The following is a 19712-nucleotide window of genomic DNA, read 5'->3' on the forward strand; positions in this document are numbered from 1 at the left end:
CTACTTGTATATTTGTGTATATGTAGTATCTAAAATATATTGTATTTATCACTGACTTTAAGTAAGTTGTTTTATATTATAGGCAACTGTTGTTATTTTATATGATGATTCCCTATTCACAGAGTTTTGCTGCAAACCAGGCTTTTGTTGCAACCAAAATATGTGCCTGTGGTGTCATTTTTGCAAAAATATTACATTGTTTTTTGGTTCGTGGCAGTTTCAAAGTGAAATCTTCCGAAACATATAAATGTAACTGTGTGCAGTGAGTGGTAATGCTTCGTCACGTAATAAAGTGCTTTGGGAAGTTTGCTTGTGTCTGTCTAAAAGCGAAGTGGAACACACTAGGGTTATTTTAGCATAATTTATATTCTATTATAGCAGTGGTTTTCATTCCTGGTCCTGGGGACCCTCTGCTCTGGATATTTTAGCAGCATCCGAAAGCTTAAAGATGCTTCCTTCTGAGGACTCATTCCAACCCTAGTGAGAAAAACCTTTACCCAAATATATTTAAAATACATTTATTTCATTCTAAGTATACTACAAATCCATTAACATATTTACTGACATATTGCTTAAGACTTGCGATATAAATATCATTAAACATTATTAGGAGTATTTCTTTATTGCACAGTGCACATTTCTTGATATTAAGCCTTAAAATGTGTTTAATATCACTATTAGTAAGGATAGTGTGATCTCTGTATAATGTCGGTCTTTAAATGCAAGATATATAAAGTGTACCTAAAGTATATTTGTAAAAGTTCCATTTCCTGTCTCCTCATATCCCTTCATCTGATTGATTTTTTGAAGGCAGCATAGATGTATCCTTCAATGCCTTAGATATCCACAATCCTGTGCTTTCCATTCTGTGACAGTTGAGCTAGAAAAAGAAAGATGGCATCTGAAAGTTGCAGTTGGTGGTCAGTTTATGTGTAAATGTATGTTTTTGACCAATGTTTTCCACTTTTGATGTCATTTCTAGTGAGAAATGTCTATTGTAGTGAATTAATATTCAAGTTTATTTGCTCTATTTAGAATCTCCATAGAGTTCCTATAGAGTGGCAATTATCACAAAATGCAGATTAATGTATTTTGTTTTCCACAAGAGGTCAGCAGAGACACACAATGACTGAATGCGAGATCTATTATGATGTTTTCATTAGAATTCTTTTTTTGTGAAATAATGTAAAAAACATATTTTCAATTAAAATAATACAATTCAATAATTTAGAGGTAAATAAAATAAAAATCACACACATAAATATAAAAAAAATTATCATTATAGACTGTTAATAAGATTTCTGGACAAGAAAAAAAAAAGGTAGTGTCTAAGTCTCCGGGTCATTTTGACCCCCGTGGAGATGTTTTGTTACACTCCGGGGAGGAGAGCTTTGTGATCCACCGTACTGTATCTTGTGGTCTAACTGTCTTTTGCTCATGTGGCTCTCTGCTTTGCACCAAATCAGGTTCCTTCGTGTCCACATGGGTGAAGTACTACTGCTCCTATCACCGAGAGCCCAAACGCATGACCTTGATGCCGTTCGATCAGAAGTCTGGGGGCAAAATTGTAAGTTGTTCTCTCTCTCTCTCTCTCTCACACACACACACACACACACTCTCTCACACATACAAACGCTCTCGCACCCTTTCACTCAGCAGCATGTGTAACCTTTGGAATGGAGAGTGGATTCTGGCACAGGCCACGTGCTTGGACCCCTGCTGGCACTGACACGACTCTTATCCTGCACAGAAAGCTGTGTATCGCATGGTTGAGCTGGCACTAGTGTCTGCACCTGGCTCTGTGCCCGTCCCACTCTCCACAGCCACACACACACACACAGGGTCAATAGCACGAATCTCACTCCAGGGACTGCATGCGGCCTGATTACATTCTGACCACTTACAACCAAACTAAACACACAAGCGTGCCAACCGCAAGAGAAAAGCAAACAGAAAACGTGTTTTATTATGATTATAAATACAATTCAGAATCAAATTGTTTCTTTGTTTGTATGGTTTGATATTGCTGAATTAAAAAATTGCTTTGGATTCTTGAGTTGGAATTTGAATTGCTGTCGCCCACTGGAGTTACAAGTGGAATGGCAGGAAGAGCAATTTACTGAGGAATTGCATGAGTCCAACACGTATAGCTGCACGATTAATCGTTAAAACATAACGACCTCGTTTCTATCACCCACGTGATCTCATTCCTTAACTATAGCTGTGTTAAAAATAATTAAAATGATCACAGAAGTACTGGGATAAAAGTTTATAAATTGGATATAAACTCTGATGTCTACAGCAGAGATCAAAATAGAGTGACTCACATTCTGAAAATTAAAAGATTGATTTTTTTTGTAATTAATGTATATTAAATATTCCTATATATGTTCCAGTATTTTTTTCTATTTTTTTAAACCTAATGTTTCACATCTGCGAAACCAGTTGACTGCCTGTCCGCTCATCTTCAACATATTTGGCATGATATTTTAGTGAGCTATATATGGATAATATTAATGAAAAATGTGTCAAATCTGGCAAAAAACAAAACAAAAAAACATATATTAAATTAAACATGCAATGTGATGAGTTAAAAATATGACTTAACACAGACAAAGGTTGATAAGCAGAGGTTTTACTAAGGTGGTTACTAGGGAGTTGCTAGGGTGTTCTGTGGCTGCTTACTGGTCCAAGTCAAGTATTTTCGTAATACAAATTGTTATCAATTCCAGTAGTGATAGCACACTGCAGCTCAACAAGGCACACAATATGATAATTCATGTTTGCAGATCAAACGGTGTGGTTTAATTATGGACCAAAATGAAATACTTCAGGTTAAGGGTTCAAATACTAATGCTTCCCATAGGAAACATTATTAAATAGCCTAGAATATTCCTTAACACATGACTTTATCCCTAAATGTGCACTTAAAGTCTTGCACACTTATTGTAGACTAGACTGCAGAGTGTCCCATTTGTCATTTTTAGTTTCAGATGAGTGCTAACATGAGCTCAGCTTGTTTAGTCTGCAATCGTTACGCTAGCTTTACCTTAACACCTTTTCTGGTATGAGAAGAGAGAAAGAAAACTAGAGAGAAGTCCTTCAGTAGAGTGGATTGATAGAAACAATTAGACAGTAAGTGGAGAGGTCACTGAAAAAAGAGAATGCCAGCGCTCTGGTAATGAACTCCAGAGGCATGTGTGTAATGTGTTGTTAGTCGGTAAAGGAGTTGTGAAGTGTTGAAATAAAAATAGCCCACTGCATTTGAACACCCATTCCTTGGCCAGACTTTGCAAGAAGATATGGAGTAAACTGACACTTAATCACACATTTATATAATCATTTATGTGATGACAGTGTAGTCTGTAAATATAGAACATCTGGTCACATTTTCCCTTCAGCTGTCCAGGCTCACGTAAAAATCAGTCAAATAGTGAGAATTTGGTGCCTATATTCAACCTTATGTTTTTCTTTCAGGGAGATGAGGAAAGCTTTACGCTCAAATCTTGCACCAGAAGGAAAACAGACTCCATTGAGAAGAGGTTCTGCTTTGACATTGAAGCCGTGGACCGGTGAGTTGACGGCCCGCATACCCGCCACCAGATGGCGCTTTAGTCCACATAACAATCCAGCAGGAGTCACACTTCCTGGCTGCTACTCAGGAAAGGGGGTGGAGATTTTAACTAGGTCTGCCTGGCATGAAAAGAGTACACTGCAGATAGCTTCAACCTGTCATAACTGTTGCAGTAACTAGGAATGGAGAGGTAAAGTGGCCATCTCATGGGTTGAGGGAAGGAGAAAGCAGGCGATTGCTTTATACTTTAGGCCAAAATGTCCTCAGCCCTCCTCAGAATGATGCAATGTTGGACTGTTAGGCAGTAGCCCACACCACGCTTTGCACACTGCAAACATATATATTTTTTGATACGTTAGTCTTGTTTCCCAGCAAAATTGTGTCAGATAATAAGATTTATTTCCACGGAATATATATCTTGAATTAAAGCAGTTTTTCTTTCCCCACTAAGATTCAAGTATACCTTATTATATTTGCGTTTAAAGGCACAGTATGTAATATTGACAGCTAGCGGTTGAAATGGTTAATGCTGTTCAAATTAAAAATATTTGAGAGAGTTGTTGTTGCCCCCGCCTCCTCCTCAGACTCGACGCTCGCGCAACAGGAACGAGCTCAATTGACAATGGAAAGCGACGAGCCTGTATATCTGGATTTTACTGTGTTTTAATATGCCTCTGGTCATAGAGCGGTAACACTTTACAATAAGGTTTCATTAGTTAACATTAGTTAACTACTTTAGTTAACATTAACTAAGAATGGACTGCACTTCTACAGCTTTTAATAATCTTGGTTAATGCTAATTTCAACATTTACTAATACATTATTAAAGTAAAAATTTATATTTGTTAACATTAGTTAATGCCCTGTGAACTAACATGAACAAACAATGATTATTAACTAACATTAAACATAAAACTGGGTCCAACCCTAGCAAAGTAGACCTAATAAAGTGGCCAGTGAGTTTATGTCTGAATTCACTAGTTTTTCTTACTGTGGCCATTAAGTAAGCAAAGAATTTCACACACAGTCTGCACATGAATGTTACAGTAATGCCTTTTCCGTTTATGTTACCTAATGATTTAGCACAGTGTCAGTGTGTCATGATGAACATGATTTCCAGTTTTCCATCTTCTCTTTCCACACTGACTGCTATTCTCAGATGGTGTAAAAAGAAAATGTTATTTCTACAGCAACCGATGTAGCGGATCACGGATATTGACAACATTGTTTGGACAAACGTATCCGATTTCAGGATTTGCAAAATAAGAGTATGAACAGTCCTTTGACATTCCAATCAGTGCTTTGATAAATAGCTATAGATAGATATAACTACGGAAGCGTGTGCGCTCGCGTTTCAGGTGTTTGCTGAGGTACAGCAACTGTGGCGACGGGACGTAACCTCTCCGTTCCCTCCCTCAGGGAACGAGGGTTACATACATAATCGAGACGTTCCCTTTCAGTCACATCTTGGGACTCAGCCGTGAAGCCAGTGCTGAGGCGGCCTCATATGAAGCAATCCGAGCGGTTGCAGATGCCATATGCCCCAGGAGCCTCTGAAAAAGTTTCAGTGGGGCTACTGTCATGCTCTTGAGTGAATTCAAGCAGTTCAACACCGACCGAGCACGTTCCTCTGTGAGGTGCGCTGTCTGGTTGACCGAGTCCAACTCCACAACGAGAAAAGAGATCCTCTGCACGGGGGAGAGTTTGCTCTTCTCCTAGTTGACCCGAAGTCTCAACTGGCTGAGGTGACTGAGCACCAGGTCCCTGTGTTCGCACAACTGCTCTTGTGACTGGGCCAGTATGAGCCAGTCGTCGAGGTAGTTGAGGACGCGAACGCCGTGTTCTCTCATGGGAACAAGGGCCGCCTCCACACACCTCGTGAAGACGTGAGGTGACAGCAACATCCCGAAGAGAACTTTGTACTGATATGCCCGATGATGCGCAAAGTGAAGGATGCGTTTCTGTGTTAAAATTTTTAATGGGAGCTTGTGAAGGGCCCAACTCAAACCCGACTGAGGGGCAGCTCACGACTGCATGGCAGCACTTCGCAGCAAGCTTTTGATTGCCCGAAAAGGCCACCTTGTGAGAGGGGAGAATCGAGAAAGCGCACTTTGTCGACGTCTCGCACCCCTACAAGGTTTAGCCAGGGAACACTTCTGGACCACCAAGGCGGACATCGTCCGGCCGAGGGCCTCTGCTGCGACTTTATCACGGTCAGTCATCATGCGCAGTTCCTGCATCAACCGGCGGCTCGCCGGCACACGATGCGGTGAGGAGTGGGAGGTCCACAGGGATTTTGCCCAGCTTTCCGGAGAAAGAAGAGTCGCGGTCATGCGAAAACATGAACCACCCACAGCATGCTTGTGGCAAGGCATGTGAGACAGCGACCGTGGCCGTCAGATAAGGACAGGAACGAATGCATCCAGAAGTGCACGGGTGAAATAACATCTTTAAAAAGACGCGGTGCAACACCCGTGTTTGCTCTTTTAGGGAAAAAAGCTCTGAAGCGGCCGCAGAACAGCTTGCAGGAATTGGTGCAAGGAAAGCTCTTTTAGGGTGTCATTGAAACAGCAGGAAATGCTCTTGAAGATTGCGACCACCTCTGTAGCGCCATCACACCAACACTGGTAAGCAGAGCTTCTTCCTGACTCGTTGTAAATCACTCGAACAAATGATTGCATCGCAACAACACAAGTGCTCGGCTCCGAAGTGAAAGGCTGAAATGCGAGCACACCCGCTTCCGTATTTATGCGCGCAGCTTGCGAATCTAATATCGTATGGCAGTGTGCATCGGCTCGTTTAGTTTCTCAAAGGTGATTGGGCTCTTAGGCGAGATCCCAATTCGTCAGTCGTTCTGACGTAATGTTGAACAATATTGACTGAAAGGGAACCACAGACTTTCACATGTGCTGGTCACAAGAAATATGGCTGTACCTAGCATACAAGTAAAAGCCAGTGTACTGTGCCGTGTGTTGGAAAACCTCTTAATATTTCAGTATGGCAGCTCCATCAGTAAATCAGTAGCACACACTCACACACCATTAACCCATGTGACAACTGAAGGTTAGGCAATGTCGGGTCAGGCAGAGTGATGGTAATAGAACTGGGCTTTTTAAATGAGTTTGTGGATAGAAGCCACTGGTAGATTTACAATGTGTTAGTGCACTGGTGGTGTGGAAAACAATGACATTTTGTGTATGTGATGTTCATTTTTTTATTGGCTAAGCCAACATATGGGAAGGTGTTTGGATAGTGTTTTTGTGGGTTTGCAATCAGAAAAACAGGAGTATTTTGTAAAATTGCTGTGTTAATGGGTGTTTCTTCAACTATGAATGCTTTTGTCCTTGTTAAAAAAATACACTTTAGCATACGTTTAAAAAGTTTATTACAGAAATAATATACTTTAAAAGAATATACTTGTGCCTTTTTGACCCTTTTACTCAGGTGCAGTCCCTTTTAGGACTTAAGTACATATTGATATGCAATATAATACTTATGGATAGTGTTTGAAATATGGATAGTGTACTGTCAAATGTACTGACAAGCATTTAAAACTTGTATGTCATGTATTTAAATATATTTTGTAATTTCAAAATTTTTAATGATGCAGTTATAATTTAGTACATTAAAGTGTATTTACTTTAAAAGGTGCATTAAGTGATTTATGAGAAACGCTGTTGAAAATTTAAATCAACATTTAAACAAATAATTTTGCCAGTGTTTGCTTGATGTCTGTTCTGTGTGCTCAAAAAATATTGTGTTTGTACTTTGTACATAGTCCTGGCTGTGTAAACAGGAGAAAAAAAACGATCCACGGATCACGAAAGCACTCTTGCAAGCAACACAGAGGTTGCTTTGTTTCTGCTCAATACGAGATTAACATTGGTTTTTGCTATGTTTCACAGAACCAAGATATTCTGTTGCATGCTGTCGTAGTTGTTGAATCGCAGCTGATTCATCCACACTTGCGCCAGCTGTCTGAAGTGGTTAGTCATTGTCTGTGTTGCATATCGTACAATGATGGGAGGGGTGTATTTCTTTTAGATAGTCTTTGGGTGTCGATTTGTGTTTCTCAGAAATCGCTTACTGCACCTTTACCGCTGGCCACATTGAGTTCTCTTTTGCACTTGAACGGACAAAAACACACAAAAGAATGCCAAAATGCGCGCTTTGTCGAGTGTCCTCGTAAGCACAGTCTTAAATTAGTTAAATAAAGTCTTAAATGATCGTAAAGAGTTGTCAGGTCCGCGTCGTGTGCGGCAGGTCTTAAAGTGACAGCAGCCTAATAAACCCGCTGCTGTGATGTCTGTCATTTATGTAAATCAAAGAACAAAAGACAAAGAGAAAATCACTCACTGCTCTTGACTGAATAACTTTTGTAGCTTTAATAAGGCTTAATCTATTTTTAAATGATAATTTATGCAGTGAAGACTGTGTTTGATAACTTTAAATTATTATTCTACATTTGGAGATTAACTGTGAAATTATTACAACATAGAAATATATTAAAAACTTTATTATTAGGTGTGATTAATCGCTATTACAGAAAAATGTGCAATTAATTAGTACACTTTTTTATCACATGCATCAGAGGTGTGTGTGTGTGCATGCATGTAGACTGTACCCCTGTGACAAAATGTCCCCTCAAAGATGACAATATCCAGAATATTTGTCCTTGTGGGGAAATTCTTTGGTCCCCATGAGGAAATCGGCTTATAAATGTGTGTGTGTGTGCACGCATGTACCCCTGTGCATGCCTACTGTACGTGTGGACATGTGTGCATGTTTCAGGCCTGGCGTGATCACCATGCAGGCGCTGTCAGAAGAAGACCGCAGACTCTGGATGGAAGCCATGGACGGAAGAGAACCGGTACTTTTTGGAAAAGATCATAAATTTGTTTCGCTTTCAAATCTGATAGGCTTCATCTTAAGAGTCTTTCACATGCTTGGCACTGCTGTGCATCAGATAAAGTGAATTCCCGTTTTGAATGCATATTCATGAGACTCATTGCGCCTCATAAATATGCATGTTAAGGCCTTTAGCCTGTGTTCTTTTTTTGATCTGAATTCCCATACATTGGTTAAGTTAAATATTTGCATAATTGAATCTGCAATGTATTGTAGGATGTTTTAGGCTTATAATCTAGTGAGCTGCCTTGCTTGTCTGCTGCCTACATAGACAGCTATGTTTAAGGAGAGCATGCTAACTTGATTAGAACCAGAATGAGTGACTGATGAAACACTCTTTAGGCAACATCTCAAATAGTGCTTATCACATGAAAATTAGATAAAGTAAAAATAAACAACGCACAGGACAAAAACCTTCGACAGTTGATTTTAATAGTTAGCTGTTAGCATGCTGCTTAGCTAATCAGCATAAAAATTCATAGACCGCACACATATTTGGTAAAATAGTTAACCATTTGAATTATTATCAAATATTATTTGGTTTTGAATTAATTATACATTTATAATCCATTTTTCAGTTGTCCGCCATGCCTATGAAGGCAGCTCACTAGGTTTTGAAACGGATAACGTGCTAGCATGCTGAATGACTCTTTCAGTATGGTGAAGCCTGATTTCAAAAGCACTAAGCAAAGAGATTATACATGTAAAATAGTGCAAATGAGGCGTCTGCATTGTGTGCTATGACGGCTCGACTGGTAAAACAAAATTTTACTTGTTAAGTAGGAGATGATTTTTTTGTGTTAACAGCCACAATCTTAACCACAATGTCTTCTCACAGGTGTACACCCTCAATCGGGATAGCCAGAATGAAGCCAGTAAGTATGGCACCAGTTCAGTCATCTCAGTTTGAAAAGAATCACAGAATTGCACACTCTTATCATGTCATTTTCATGAACATTTGTATGTTTTATATTACTGTTTGTTTTACCATGAACTTGTTCTGATGTTTTCTTTGTCCCAATGTACTTTCTATTCAAGTGGCCCAATTAGATGTCATCGGCTTCAACATTGTCACAAAATTCATCTATGCCGTAGAAACCAGAGGTACACCTCATATTGTTTTTTTGTTCAGAAATAAAGGTCAGATGGTGACCAGCACATGATTAAAGCTACGTCCGAAATCACATACTCTCGTGAGTAGGTACTTATTTTGAATAAGTAATTACTTCACGACCGCTAAAAAAGTATGTTCTATATATAGTACGATTGAGTGTAGTATGTACCATGATGTCATTATCATGTGACCTACCAGCGTCAGTTACGTTGCGTCACTGCCATTCATAAATCCTCTCCCGTGGCCTCATGGGATAGTATAGTGTCCTTCGTATACACACTTCAGGATCTCACTGGAAGTAGTAGGTCATCGGGGACTTTTCGCCTACTCTTTTATGAGTACTGTGAATTCGGACTTGCTTAAGTATGCGATTTCAGATGCAGCCTATGTCTGACAACCTTTGGTTTCCTATAACAGGTATCGATGAACAGGGACTATACAGGATCGTTGGTGTCAACTCCAGAGTGCAGAAACTACTCGGCCTGGCCATGGGTGAGAATCAGCGTCCTGCGGCTGTTCATTTTGCTTAAGTGAATTTAGGAGATTAAAATTAAAGGAATTTCAGCCATAAATGTCACCTATACAATTTCTCAGCCTTAGAATTGTTTCAAGTAACATATTAGAGCCTTTTCACACATACAGTCTTTACTGTTAAAATAACATGAAGAGATTATTTGGGAACAGGATCTTTTCATAAAAAACGGTTAATCAGTTCTGGCAATTGTCTGGTATGAGAAGTTGTATCATAAACCAAAATGCTCTGTTGGAGCTGTTTACAGTAAGATGTAAACATATGCTAGACAGACGTCTGACCATCTCGAGACCCCCTCCTTCTTGTCCATTAATGAGCTCTGTGAGCAAACATGACACTCTCTAAAGACATGTTCTCAGCAAGATCTTCCAGCAATGCCAAGAGTGCCATCCTCAAAACAAGCTCAAAACCAATACAGTCTTTATGTAGACTTTACAGACGTCTGATTAGCCTGCTGTACATATGTGTATCTGTGTCTATATCCAGAAGATCTACATATTTTACTGGTTAACATTGCTATTTTTAATGCTGAAAAAAGTCTCTTCTGCTAATCAAACCTGCATTTATTTGATAAAAAAATGAAAAAAAAAACACAATAATATAGTGAAAAATTATTACAATTTAAAATAATGGTTTTCTATTTTAACATAATTTAAAATATGATTTATTTCTGTGATGCAAAGCTGAATTTTTCATCAGCCATTACTCCAGTCTTCAGTGTCACATGATCCTTCAGAAATCATTCTAATATGCTGGTTTTATACTTAGTTATTATCAACGTTGGAAACATTGCTGCTTAATGTTTTTTTATAACCTGTGATACTTTTTTCAGGATTCTTTGATGAATAAAAACAAAAAAAAGAACAGCATTTATTTAAAATCTTTTGTAACAAAATACACTACCGTTTCAAAAGTTTAGGGTCAGTGATTTCTTTTCTTTCTTTTTTGAAAGACATCAATAATTTTATTCAGCAAGGATGTGTCCAATTGATAAAAAGTGATAGTAAAGATTTATATTGTTAGAAACAAATTTGTTCATACACATGCTTAGTGAATGAGACCGAATGTTGTCAAATTAGACAGTTAGTGAAACTAAATAGATACCATTGACCGGGTGTCTATTGGTACCATGGTATCTAGTTTTATTGCAACGCTCACTTGTAGTTTTTATACAGCTGTGTTTAATTGTAAAGTGAGGAGTCTAGCTGTCACGTTGCGTCATTGATTTACACTGTAAGCAGCTCGTTGATTATAATGGAATGTATCTAGGTTTGCCACATTCCTCTCTTGCAGTGCAGACAGATTTATTGATTACAGTGTGTGATTATGCATTGCTCTTGTACAGACAGATATGTTGACTACAACAACGATGATCTTTTTTTGTGGAGTTGGATCGTTTGCATGGTAGACATTTTCTTTTCTCAGTTCATCTTGTCAAATCAAATGAAAATTAGGATCATTTAAATCCTAACCAGCGTTTAATACCTTGACCTTGTTCTTTGCTACCATGGACGAAAATCCATGTTCAAGTCCCTCTCATATTACAGTATTCTTACTGTACTTTCAAAGCACATCTGCCTCATTTGTGTATAAAGCTTTACTTTGCAAGGAATTGTAACTCTGGTTGGTAATTCCGTACAAATGTTGAGCAGAGGTAACCATAAGATACTGTAATCCCTCCCCTAGACCCCAAAACCTGTGCCGATGTGGAGCTGGACAGCACAGAATGGGAGATCAAGACCATCACCAGTGCAATAAAGCACTACCTCAGGTACCAACCGTCCCACTCACACATGACCATGACCATCAATCCGGTTATAACAGTCAATGCAACACCTCGCTTTGACTAGCCCCTGCAGTATTTCAAAAGTTAGCTTGACCGCTAAAACAAGCGTCATTTCTACAAATCCTTCATTTCTATACACCTTTATTTATATAGTTCAGTTCAACTTTATTGACAGACTCAAGGTCCATTAGAAAACCATACAACATTCCAGGAACACACATATACAACACAACAACAAACAGACAATTACCAATTATAAAAGACAGTTATACCAGTGCCTCCACAGCTGTGACAGGTATCGCACAACACTTTCACTAGGATTTGCCAGTAACTTAATAATACCATTCTGAGAACCATCCAGCCGACCAATAATATAGCGCTTTATCCAATACAGATTGTTTCAAAGCAGCTTTACAGTGATAATAGGAAATGAATGCAACAGAGATTGTTTTGGCTGTACAGCAGCTCTAGAAGAAAGTCAATGTCCAGTTTAAGTACGTTTTTGATTGATTCATTTCTGTTGTAAATATCATTAGTTATTAACTTAGCTTACACGACACCGTTTTCAATGGAAAACAGAAAACTTTTAATGGGTTCTGGCCGTTCATTTACACGACAACGCCGTTTTGGTGGCCTGAGAACGCAATCTTTGAAATATGTTTTTTGAAAGCGATCCTGTTATCATCTCCGTGTAAACTTCAAAAACGCGAATCTGTGAAAACGGTGCCGGTGTGGTGAACAATCGGGGCCGGCTGAAGAGATGGGTCCGGGCTGAGGACCCAATTAGTATGCCAGTAGTATGCCTGATCTAAATCTGTTCTCGTGATACGGTAAGGCAGTATCAGTCCAGTTATTTCAGGTAAAGCTCATAGCACGATCATCGGATAACGTTAGCTGTATGCTATGCTACTATCTAAGCTAACTAAAAAACACACTAACAACGAGAAATGTTCGATTAAATACTAGTATATGAAACGTATAATGTAAAATACATTAAATACATTGATGACTCGTTATAACGTAGTACAAACGTCTTCTATAATAAAGTGATTTTGTATGATTTATAACCAGGCACTAAAGCGATTACCCATAAAACGTGCTTTGAACCAATCGGATTGCTTGGGTCCTAAGCCCGGACTCATCTCTTCAGCCGGACCCGATTGTTCATCACACCGGCATGCACATGTGTATTAAGTGTTTAGTCTATACCAAGACATCAACATACTGTCGGCCCAGATCCGGCCCACATCTGGTATTCGTTGAATCCACATGTACCAGATGTGGCCCGGATCTGGGTTGTTACTCCAGACACTATGTTGCTGTCTGGGTTGGCATGCGCGTTTGAATGCGTACACTCTTTCTTTACAAAGTGACATCGCCGGTTACTTGTCTGGCATTCATAATACAGCGTTTTTAGTCGTTTTCCGCAGATCTGTGTGAATGGGAATCGTTTTGATAACGTTTTCATCTGTTTAGAGGAATACAACTTTTGTCAAAAAAAAAAAAAAACTTAGTTATTAACTTAGCAACCATGCAAAACACCCTGGAAAATACACCCAGAACAAGTACATCTAACATAAATTAATACATTATTAGCTTACTGTGTGATTTGTATGTACATTTCTGAAATACTTACTGTAACTTGGACACAGTAGCATCTGATAACAGATCACTCTAAATTGACATGCATTTTCTGTAAAGCTGCTTTGAAACAATATGTATTGTGAAAAGCGCTATACAAATTCATGTGAATTGAATTAAATTGAATGTACACGACAAGTTTTCAACACACACTTTTTCACAAGGGGGATCACAGGGCACCCATTTGTTCATGACACCGGTCCCGAACAGCTAGCACTGTGGCATCAGGTTTTGCATGGGCAATTACCACGCACATTTGTGTTAGAAAATGTAAAAAAATATATAGTCATTAGTCAAGTCAAGTCAAGTCAAGTCATCTTCATTTATATAGCGCTTTTAACAATGTAGATTGTCTCAAAGCAGCTTTACAGAGATAAGCGTATAATTTAAGGTAACAGAGATTGTTTCGGCTTTACAGCAGAGTTAAGTTATTTCCATCTAAAGTTAGTTTTAATTGATTTGGTTCCGTCGCAATGATCATTTGTTATTAAATTAGGGGCCGCTAAGACGACACCATTCTCTCTACACAGACTTTAAACGCGAACCTGTGAGAAACGCTGATGGCGGTCACATGCGCATTTAGAATGGGTTCTATAGTTATGTGCGTTAGAATATACGCAGGTTTGGAATTCCCTACAAGCCAAGCCTAAACAAAATACTTGTCTTTCCTTATAAATTTTGATAAGGAATTTTATTTTATTTGTTGCTTTGGGGTAGGACCGCAAGACGAATTTTCCCGACAACGCCTTATCTGTAGAGTGGTAGTGGGATCCTCCATAGGGAGAGACATTAATGTTGTAAGCATAAGATGTTTTCTAACAAATCATTCATATTATTCAACAGCATTGCTAATACATTACAAATTAACCTCCAGTCTAAAAGTAAAACCTCTCGGAAGTTAGTGAATAAGTAGTATACAACTTTAAAAGCGACCAAGGAAGACCTTCATGGCTTCAAACGCTCTCTTTGAGTCTTTGAGTCTGTTTGTCTGTTTGGTCTGTTATCTAATCGCTAATCTTCTCTCTTCTTCTCTCTGTCAGGATGCTGCCAGGCCCTCTCATGACATACCAGTACCAGAGGAACTTCATCAAAGCAGCCAGTGAGTCTCTCTCCATCTGTCTGCTTATTTCCACTGATCTAATTCGATTGTCTGATGCTATTTGACTACAGTTCGACCGTTTAAAGAGTAGGAGTGCTCACGCTAGTAAGACTCGGTCCAAAGCAGGAAACCAGGGTGCAAAAAAATGAAAATGGATTCACAGCGTGGCGGCTGTTGTCTGAGACCTCAAGGGATGTTGTCCCTCCTCCAGATCTTCTTTTTGTAGATCATAAACTTTCGTTTTCACACTGCAAAAAACAACCTATTTAGCTTTAAGCACAAACTTTTACATTTTGTTGGATTTTTGCTTTATTTTCTAATAAAGATAATAAGACTTGTTTTCAGACATTAAAATTCTTGTCTTAAGCATATATATAGTTTAGTTTAAGCATACATAAATAAGTTTATTCTTAAAAAAATACATTTTTTTTTTAAATAATATAATATAACACATTTATAATTAAATATTGTTATACTGTTTTATAAATAAATGAAGCTGTAGCTAATTTCCTATAAAGCGATGAAGGTTGAGCTACAGAAATATATTAATGCACAATATATTGCCTCTTTTATACCTCTCTCTCACTTTATATTTTTACTGGGGATTATCAGTATACCATGGCAGCCAGACTTATTAATATTTGAGTGATCTTCAGTCAGAAATGTCACACTTCAGCTTTAAGCACAGACTTCATTCAATTTGATATTTGCTTAAAACAACAGTTTGCTAAAATGATCCCAGTTACTTTGTAAAAGATTAAAATGGTTAATTAATTTCAAGCATTTTTTTGTAAGTACTGCGGGAATATGATTATAAATATATTAAATATTAAAGTATATATTCTAAGAAAATTATTTGTAATGTAATTTTGCAAGTAAATTTATCTAGCTTTAAGGATGTTTGAATATTTTGTTATAGGAAAACAAGGAAAAAAAAAAAAAAAATCTGATTATCAAGATGATTTTTTTCCCACCAATGTATCTCATGCTATCTTCATTTGATCTCGTTTTACTCTCTATCATTGTTTACGTTGGTCTATTTTTCTCTCTGCTTTCTTTCCCACCCCTTCAGGGTGACGTTAGGCCCTTGTCCTCATATGAACTCGGCTTTTTCAGAGTGCTCCACTCCTCCCTTTCTGCCTTTCAAATTCTCTCTTTTTTCCACCCCTCCCCTCGTTCATTCCTGTCTATGCAAGCCGTTTATGTGATAAAGAGCAAGGTACCATCTGGAGTTTGCCCCTCATCAGAGAGAGAGATGGGAATATGGGAGTGAGAGACGTCGTGAATGTGTGTGTAACTGGAGAAGACTAAATCAAGAGAGACGAGAAAGTGTGAAAATGTTTGTGTACAGTCTAGTGGTTCAGTTTCTGTTCAACACAATGAAATACGTGTCTGGTCTGGTTTGTGCTATCTTTATATAACTGGGACTTGCACTTTAATATTTGCAGGAGAAAATTTGCTTTATCTGTATTTTGTGTGTAAAAAAAAAGTTTGCTAAAATGATTCAAATAAATTCTTATAATATTAACTAATTGAAATCATTTTTAACTAATGGGGAAGGAAGAAATGATCATAGATTTTTTTTTTTAATGCTTTATTTCCAACAAATAGCAGAACAATGGTAACTTTTATATAACATCAGAACATATCACATGCTTAACAATACAATATAAATTACAAAAAATAGAAAGAAAAGGGGGAAAAAAGAACAAAATAATTATAGATATACGGTATTAAATATTAAAACGTACAAGTTCTGAAAACACATTAATAATAGATTTTTTATACTATTTAATCAATAAATAAAGCAGGCACTGTTTGTCCGAATCCAGGTTGCAACATTTTTTTTTTTAACGCAATGAATGTGAGGCTACAGAAATATAATAATCCACAATATATTTTTCTCCCTTGTTATGTCATCTATATACTCTTGTTACTGGGGATTATTAGGATATCAAGGCAGCCGGTTAGATTACTCTAATATTTCACTGACCTTTAAGAGCCGCTTCTGGTGGCTTATCCTTGCCCTTAAACACTGCCGCAGCCGTCACATGCACTAGGTGGCACAGTTTCTGTGCTTTTACATCTAGACAGACACAAACACACACACACACACACACACACACACAGGAGCATTAATATCATTTTAATTGGAGTAATGTGTCTGTGTTGGTGCAGACTGTGTCAGTGGGGAACGGGATCTTTTGTTCCGCTTTACAACAGCAGCAACAGATGCAGATTTTCAGCCCTGAAGTCTGGCAGTGAATGTTGAAATATACACCAAGACTTACACGGCCGAAGCCATATAGAGACTGGACTCTAGTTAAATACAACAGTACAACGCCTACAGTTCATGCGGAACAAAAGGAAATGTGCTTGTTTTCCTTTGCAACCCCTCACTCTCTCGCTTCCTCTTTTATCCGTCTTCCTAGAACTGGACAATCCCGAGGCGAGGGTGGCAGAGATCCACTCCATAGTGCACCGTCTCCCAGAGAAGAACCGCCAGATGCTGGAACTTCTCATGAAACACTTGGCCAAGTGAGTTTTGGGGTTGACGCCCCTTTTTATACGCCGTTACAAATCCAACAGAGCCAAAGACCTTAGAGGATTGCCATTGTATAAAAACCTCAAGCATGCTGACGGCAATAAAGGCCTCAACTTCCCCTTTGTGTTTGTCCGGCTGAAAAGAGCGGCTTGTTTTCCTCCACCTGTCCTTTCCTCAGTCTCCTTCCCTCCTGTACCCGGCTCCGTTTTCTTTTGTGCGAGTCTAATTTGACACCCTGACTGCCGAGCTCTGCAGAGCCGTTTCTCACTCATGCTGGCAGATTTTTACAGAAAACCTCTAAGCGAAAATCCTTTTTAAAAGATCGGACAGATTCATAATCCGTAACAATTTTGGGATTGAGAATTTGAATATAGCCAATTTATTTATTTGCATAGCCTTTATTCGCTGGAATCGCTGGCATTGAATGCTGTCCTCGTCGGTTGGAAATGATCTTGTCATGTGGAATTTTAATAAATCTCTTCACCTGAGAATACCAGTGAACACAATAGCCAGTGTGCATAGGATTCATTTGGAATTTTTTTTGCTTGGTTTCTGTTTACACTAAATCATCATTTACAGACTTTTGAGTTTGCTCATCAAATTCACACACACACACACACACACACACACACACACACACACACACACACACACACACACTCAGTTTCGCTATCTTTGTGGGGACTCTCCATAGGCGTGATTTTTATACTGTACAAACTATCTTCTATCCCTTTACACTAACCCTACCCCTAAACCTACCCATCACACATAACTTTCTGCATTTTTACTTTTAAAAAAAAAAAACACAATTTAGTATGTTTATTAATACATTTTCCTTGTCGGGACCACTGGCTGATCCCCACAATGTAGGTGATCTTAGGTTTTACTATCCTTGTGGGGGACATTTGGTACAATGTAATATAAACCTGTGTACACACACACACACACACACGCACGCACACACTACAGCTGTTTGATTGATTTGTACAATCAATAGAAGAACCAAGCAAAACATCCATATTACTTTACTCATATTATTTTAAAAGGTTGTTATTTTTTATCCGGTTTAGAAGAACGTTAACATGCTTTAATGTCCAAAAAACTCATTTTCACACTCCGTACATTATTGCAAGTCCTCGATTCCCAGTCTGTCTGAAATGCGCTAATGTCTACAAAGCCCTTATTTCTGTAAATAATCTTACTGTTTGTTTGTGTGTGTGTGTGTGTGTGTGTGTGTGTGTGTGTGTGTGTGTGTGTCTGTGTGTACAGGTTGTTTTAGGATTTCAGTTATAGTACATTTCTAACATAAATGTGATGTTAATGAATGCTTAATATATTACAGCAAGTTTTAAAAAGGCATCAACATTTACTCATGTGCTGTTTTTTAGAATGAAAATGATCCCATTATAAGAATAAAAGAATACATTTTGAGTCAATAATTTTTTCTTATTCTTTAAATGACATCATGAAATTATTTTACATTACTTCCATAATTCATTTTTGTTGATTTTGTTTAGTTAATGCAGCCCTATTTTTGTTACACTGTAAATAAAGCTAAATATAGAGAAAAGCACTAAACTATAATAAGGAATAAATGACTGAATGAGATATGTTACTCTCTCACCAGAGTGGCCAGTCACCACCAGCAGAATCTGATGACGGTCGCTAACCTCGGCGTTGTGTTCGGCCCTACACTTCTGAGGCCTCAGGAAGAGACCGTCGCAGCGATCATGGACATCAAGTTCCAGAACATTGTGGTAGAAATCCTGATCGAGAACCATGAACGGGTATGTTTTTTTATTCCCAGCTGACAATTTTGAGTTCCCAGAACGTTCTGGAAACATTAACGTTCTCTGTTGGTTAGCCAGGAAAGTTTTCTTCACGTAAATATAACGTTCCCCTAACCTTCCCAGTAAGTTCTCCGAACGGTCCCAGTAGGTTTTCCTAAACAGAGTAAAGATACTCTGATATCATTTACCCTGCTGTACGTCAGTAATCATCCAGCACTGCTGTGTCCCATGATGTAGTATAAGCGGCATAGGATGGATGGATGGATGGATGGACATCAATAATCAGTATAGCCTACTACTGTCTTGTTTTGATCTATTGTTTAACCAATAGGAATAATCCAAGCACATAAATCATTATATGGAGGATTAAATAAGATTTTGTAAAGATGAGATGTAAAGTCACAGTTGCGAGAAATACAATTTCTGTCAATTTTGACTTTATGACACGCAATTGCGTGTTTATGTTTTGCAGTCCTGACATCTTTTCTCAGAGTTGTGAGTTATAAAGTCATAAAGAAAAAAAAAACTGTCCTGAAGGACTTTTTTCCTCAGAATGTTGTGTGTTGTGTGTTATAAAGTCAAAATTGCGAGATATAAACATGTTTATATCTCACAATTCTGACTTTATAACACACAATTGCGACATTATATCACGGAATTCCGAAGATAAAAAGTCAGAATTGCAAGATGTAAACTCGCAATTGTGAGAAAAAAAGTCGTAGT

General features: G+C 38.2%; 1 protein-coding gene across 6 annotated transcripts in view; it reads left to right on the forward strand.

The window, feature by feature from the left end:
• Positions 1-19712, forward strand: part of LOC308705921 (rho GTPase-activating protein 26-like) — a 126998-nt gene that overhangs the window by 68645 nt on the left and 38641 nt on the right. For all 6 annotated transcript variants that reach the window (XM_081391226.1, XM_081391228.1, XM_081391230.1 and 3 more), the window contains exons 9-18: positions 1467-1567; positions 3478-3572; positions 8366-8444; positions 9321-9357; positions 9521-9586; positions 10014-10088; positions 11815-11899; positions 14596-14654; positions 17087-17192; positions 18827-18986. In XM_081391226.1, coding sequence (XP_081247352.1) covers positions 1467-1567; positions 3478-3572; positions 8366-8444; positions 9321-9357; positions 9521-9586; positions 10014-10088; positions 11815-11899; positions 14596-14654; positions 17087-17192; positions 18827-18986 — 863 coding nt within the window. The remainder of the gene's footprint in view (positions 1-1466; positions 1568-3477; positions 3573-8365; positions 8445-9320; positions 9358-9520; positions 9587-10013; positions 10089-11814; positions 11900-14595; positions 14655-17086; positions 17193-18826; positions 18987-19712) is intronic.

This window comes from Scardinius erythrophthalmus (genome assembly GCF_964197995.2).
Source record: "Scardinius erythrophthalmus genome assembly, chromosome: 17".
NCBI classification, from domain to species: Eukaryota; Metazoa; Chordata; class Actinopteri; order Cypriniformes; family Leuciscidae; genus Scardinius; species Scardinius erythrophthalmus.